The following is a 5,699-nucleotide window of genomic DNA, read 5'->3' as shown; positions in this document are numbered from 1 at the left end:
ACAAACCAATAATAATAATTATTAATATAATATCAAATAAAAATTCTTATCATGCCACATTAACGACCAAATGTCATTTTGTTCTCATTATTTCTTTCGATTGCATTCGCGCTTGCATTGGACTGTAATTTGGGTTTTGGTAAGGGAGGGAAGGCGAATGGTTTTTGAGTCGAACGGATTGTGGACTGGAATGGAAAGTGAAAAGGTGTTTCATAGCTTATATAGCGTGTCATGGATACAATGTTTCATAGTTTATTTACTGTGTCATGGATACGATTTCTTTATTTCATGCAATGGAAAAATCTACAAGAATGGCTGAAAGGAATCTGAACAAATGTCCCTCAGCTGCAGATGATATCGAAGAAAAATTTGGTCCCATCAAAGAAGAGGAGGTTCCTCCAAATTACAAGCACTCCGGATTTGACAAATGGCTTTTTTTGGAATGTGCAGCTTTATTGGCTCTTATAGCAGGATTGCTTTCGAGCCTCATAGTCGGGTCTCTGAAGAAACGTTTCATTTGGGGGTTAGAGTCATGGAAGTGGTTTTTGATGGCTCTGCTTGTTTTCTCCGGGAGACTCGTTTCTGGCTGGATAATTCGTGTGGGGGTTTTCGTAATCGAGAGAAATTTCATTTTGAGAAAGAGGGTCCTCTACTTTGTCTATGGAGTGAGGAGTAGTGCGAAGAATTGCCTCTGGTTCGGCTTAGTTTTGCTCGCTTGGCATCTCATATTTGATAAAAAGGTAGTAACCGTTCCACACTCTCGTTTTTCATAATTGTTCTTCTCAATGAAAATGCATTTTCATAATTGTTATTGTTTGTTGGGGATAGGGTTTTTCTTCTTAGTCATCTGCAAATTCCTCTTTATATTTGTGATCTCTTTTACATTCTAATATTTTGGTGAATTTTTGCTATCAGTTCGAGCGAGCTACCGAGAACAAAAACCTGTTGGATTACATAGGGACATTTCTACCTTGTCTTCTGTGCGCCTCATTTCTATGGCTATTCAAAACACTATTGGTGAAGATTTTGGCTTTGAATTTTCATGTGAAAACATATTTTGACAGAATTCAGGAGTCCATATTCCATCAATATGTGCTTGAAACTATATCTCCGCCCCCAATGATGGAAATCCATCAATCCTCTGCTCTAGCAGATACAAATAATACGAACAATGCAGGACACGTGGAAATTCAAATAGATCCTCCTGATAACAAGAATAATGATAGGGCAGGGCTCAAAGAGGAAGGGAGCACCAATGGGATAACTATTAAACAACTGAAGAAGCTGAATCAGAGGAATGTCTCTGCTTGGAAAATGAAGAGATGGATCCGAAATATCAGGCATTCGGGAATCGCTAACACAATTGACAGGTCTTTGAATTACCATAAACATGATCCGAAGATCGATAGTGAACGTCAAGCAGCAATTAAGGCAAAGAGGATATTTGAAAATGTTGCTAAGCGTGGAACAGAGTATGCATCCACTGACTCGTTCTTTGAAGTAATTGCTTTACCTCACATAGGCTTTGTCCTACAATGAGGTGCCGTACTAAGCTTTGTTTTTGTTATTCAAGAATTAGAAAGCTAACATTTAATAGTCCATAGATAATGCCAATTCTAGTTTCTGGTGGATTGTTCCAATAAAAATTTGTAGCAGGCAATACTATTGGCAGTTTATTTATGTCTTAACAGAACGCCATTGCCATTTAAACTGGCATCCTCACACAATAAGATCCACAAGCACTCTTGATCACTACTATGGACTGGAAATTGGTATCCCAGTTCCTAACCATACTGCAGTCTGCATGTACCCATTCATGTGTTTGGTAATTAAACCATGAACTAATACCAAAACGGCTCTGCTAAGCATCATGTGCAGTAGTTTGTATTGTATGATCACTTTGGTGCTAATGCAATTGTTCTCAAACACCTGACTTTTACAAAAGCACCAAGGAAAAAGCATGAACCCACTAGCATAAATAGGACCAGAGAATATTAGGAAAATCCACGGCTCATGGTTCATTTACTTCTGGGAAAATGAATATGTTTCAGAATTATTTTTTCTTACTTAAATTAGAGTCCCATCTTTTGCTGTTATATTGAGGAAGATGACCTGCTGAAGTTAATGAGGAAAACAGAGGTGAGCAGAGTCTTTCCCCAATTTACAGGAGCCTCAGATACAGGAAGGATCACTGAATCGTCTCTTGCAAACTGGGTGGTATGCTATTTCAAATCAGTTCCATATTGCTTTTAAGTATCACTCCCAACATATAGCTAGATGTGGTTTTGTTTGGAATGTTGTGCTTATTTCATGTTCTTTTGACCTAATTTTGCTATTTTATTCCGATGAAAGCAGCACAAAATAAATTAAACTAGGCAATACTAATTATCTAGTTCTATTAGCTCTTTCTTGGGACATACTGACTAATGTATCTTTTTTGTGGCAGATGAATGTTTTTGAAGAAAGGAAATTACTTTCCCGGTCTCTTAATGACTCCAAAACTGCAGTTAAACAGCTACACAGACTCATCAATGCAGTTGTGGTTATAATCATAGTAATGTTCTCTTTGGTACTTCTGGGCATTGCCAGCACCCGTGCTATTGTTATAATATTAACTTCCCTTCTGCCTGTGGCTTTCATGTTCGAAAATACCTGCAAAACAATCTTTGAAGCCGTTGTGTTTGTATTTATCACGCATCCATTTGACGTGGGTGATCGGTGTATTGTTGATGGAGTTCAGGTAAAAGTCATCCTTCTTACCTTTCACAAATGACTAAAATGAGTGAAGATTCACCTATGAACAAAAAAAGAAAAAGTAGAAAATGTTACAGATTGGTTTTTGAATACAACCGTACAACTAATTGATATTTGAATGGTACAGATGGTTGTGGAAGAAATGAACATCTTCACTACAATGTTTCTGTTGAGTGATAACGAGAAAGTATACTACCCGAACTCAATATTATCCACAAAACCAATCATTAACTATCATAGGAGTCTAGATATGGGAGAGAGTTTTGACTTCTTCGTGGATGCTACTACTACTGTAGAAAAAATTGCTGCGCTTAAGGAGAGAATAAGCAGGTCCTTTTATTTGTGATTTTTTTTAGCAATGGTATAATATGAGGCACAGTTACACATAAATCTGCAAACACCCTTACATACGAAATACTTGATTGGGTTAATCACATAAAGTTTCTAGAAATTTATTCTTAAATCTCAGCAACAAGAGAATCATAAACAAACTCATCTAGGTCCATTGGTCCACTTTGGCCTAAAGGCCAGTAAGGTTAGGTTAGCTTATCTTATTTATGAAATAGGTATTTCCTTGATTTGTATGAATATTTAGGCACTGTGTTTGTTTATGCAGCTATATTGAAAGCAAGCATCATCATTGGCACCCAGACTATAATTTGTTTACTAGGGAGATTGAGAACACTAATAGGATGAGAATGGGCCTTTGCCTCAGACATACAATGAATTATCAAAACATAAGTGAGAGATCAAATAGAAGATCTGCATTGCTACTGAAAATGAAGGATATGCTTGAGGAACTTCAAGTTGAATATCAAATTTTGCCTGAAAAATGCCTGTTAAGTTTGTTGGGTCTACTGTAAGATGAGATCCTCATTCATTTCTAATGAGTTGAGGTAAATAAAGAATAACAATTTTTATTGGAAGTGTTTCTTTTTCTTTGTTTTGTTTTAATGAATGTTTCATTACTTATCTTGGAATCTGCATTGGTAATTATAATGACAAATTCTTTTGGATTGTGTTTTGCAGGGAACAAAGCTCCATTGCTTTGTGCACAAGGTACATGTTTCTGGTTTTGCATGTTCTTTGCTAGAAAATAGAATTTTTGAGGTATGAAGTACAGGTAGAAATACATTTTATTTACTAGTATTATGGTTTCTTTGAATATAATATTTTTAAAAATTTGTATGCTATGGTAGTGAGCTAGTGAGAGTAAACTTCGCAGCAATTGTCACTCAATATCTTCAGCATTTTTGGCTTAAAAAACAAGGTGAGGCCTCTGTATGTTATGATTCTTGAATGGGCACAGATTGTCGTGATAGCTTACAAAGTTTGTTGGGACAAGGGGTGCTATCATGCAGATATTTTTGCAGCCTTTAAAGGAGTTGATATGCTCTCTCTTTTTCTTGCCTGTAGTTTCCCTCTTGCAGATTATTTTGAAGATGCTGTTGCTATCAAGGATTCCACGTTTTTTATTCTAGTTGCAGGGAGTATGTTCATTTGTTCATATGCAAATTCTTCATTTACGTTCCTAACCTTTCCATTATAATATTTTGATGAATTTGTTCTATCAATTTTGGCTAACTATATCCTTTTAAGGCCATTAAATTTACCTCAGCTTATCTTATTTATGAGATAAACATTTCCATAGATTGTTTTATTATTTAGGTGTTTTGTTTGTTCATGTAGCCATATTAAAAGTAGGTCTCATCATTTACACCCAGAATATAATGTGTTTATCAGGAAGATTAAGAGCATTAATAGTGTGAGAAAAGGCCTTCGCCTCAGATAGACAAGAAATTGTCAGAACATAGGTAAGAGTCAAATTGAAAAAAAAATTTGCAACTGAAAATGAAGGAAATATTTGAGGAACTTAAAATTGAATTTTAGCTTTTGCGTTAAGACGTGCATGTTTAAGTTTGTTGAGCCTTTTGCAGATAGGTATGCATTATCATTGAGTAGAGGTGGTTAGCAAAAGAAATTGGTTTTTTCAAGGTTCCGTATATTTTCATCTTTCTTTGGTACTCTCCACACTTAAGCAGAGGTGAATATTTTTTTTGTGGGGAATCTTTCCATTGTCAATTTGCATACTGTTTCTATGACTACTGTGGAATCTGCACTGAAATTTACAATGATGATTTTTTGGATTGCAGGCAACAAAGTTATATTGCTTTTTACACGTAGTATGTGTTTTGTGGAATTGCCTTCTTTTGCCAGAACATATAATATCTAAGGTATGAAGTGCAGATAGAAACATACTCATTGTGGGATGTTGACATCCGTTTTAGCAAGATTGCACTAGTATTTTTAAATCTGATTTTTACTGCAAATCTATATCAAGTATTCTTCCTGTGCTCTTACATAATGTAATCTTGCAGTAGGATTTTCAATATTGTTTGTGGTAGAGTTGCATATTCAAAACTAAATCAGGTAATTATTTACATCTTTAGAATACTGGGAAATATGACTCCTGAGAAAGAGCACAACAATATCCTCCTCCCTGTTCACCTCTATGACTTGTGATCATACCCACATTTTCACATTTATTTTGGAGAACATTAGCATTTGTGAGTTTTGTGTCTACTAGTTACTATAGCTTGCCCTCAGACTGCTATATTTGAATTGGTTTTTCAGAAATCTTTGAGCAATAGTGTTGTTTTTGAAATCTATGCATGATTTCTTTACAATGCATTGAAGAAAAATGTTTCTCTCATCTGTACAGCAGTGAGCAAATCTTGCAACTTTCCAGTGTAGAAATAGCATAAATTGTTAGTAAGGAACATAGGACTTGATGACTTGTAGTTGTCTTGTAGTTTCCTCAACATCTTAATTATCTAATCAAATTATGGTCTCTTTTAATTTTGTATATTTATAACCATTTGACAAATATAAGTGATAGTTTTTGAGTTGTATGCTAAAAGTGAGCTAACGAGAATGAAATTTGC

The 5,699-nt window shown here is 35.3% G+C and overlaps 1 protein-coding gene across 1 annotated transcript; it reads left to right on the top strand.

Moving 5' to 3' along the window:
• The first annotated feature begins 311 nt into the window (after positions 1–311).
• On the top strand, positions 312–4,987 carry LOC149528067 (mechanosensitive ion channel protein 6-like). The gene is made up of 9 exons (XM_089807996.1): positions 312–740; positions 916–1,500; positions 1,673–1,825; positions 2,077–2,217; positions 2,447–2,740; positions 2,882–2,941; positions 3,784–3,864; positions 4,064–4,244; positions 4,908–4,987. Exons 1-9 carry the CDS (start codon positions 312–314, stop codon positions 4,985–4,987), a joined length of 2,004 nt encoding a protein of 667 aa, XP_089664122.1.
• The last annotated feature ends 712 nt before the right edge of the window (positions 4,988–5,699 follow it).

This window comes from Cupressus sempervirens, chromosome 11 (assembly GCF_028749045.1).
Source record: "Cupressus sempervirens isolate cs-2001-9-10 chromosome 11, ASM2874904v1, whole genome shotgun sequence".
Lineage (NCBI taxonomy): Eukaryota > Viridiplantae > Streptophyta > Pinopsida > Cupressales > Cupressaceae > Cupressus > Cupressus sempervirens.
The sequence above is the reverse complement of the archived record's forward strand: the minus strand, read 5'-3'. Positions and strand labels throughout refer to the sequence as shown.

What these genes read in the sequence shown, in the direction of transcription:
- LOC149528067 (XM_089807996.1), top strand. Translation starts at nt 312, where the DNA reads ATGGCTGAAAGGAATCTGAACAAATGTCCCTCAGCTGCAGATGATATC. An exon ending in TGTTGAGTGATAACGAGAAA is followed by an intron (nt 2,942 to 3,783) that starts GTATACTACCCG and finishes TGTGTTTTGCAG; the next exon opens with GGAACAAAGCTCCATTGCTT. An exon ending in TAGAAAATAGAATTTTTGAG is followed by an intron (nt 3,865 to 4,063) that starts GTATGAAGTACA and finishes GAATGGGCACAG; the next exon opens with ATTGTCGTGATAGCTTACAA.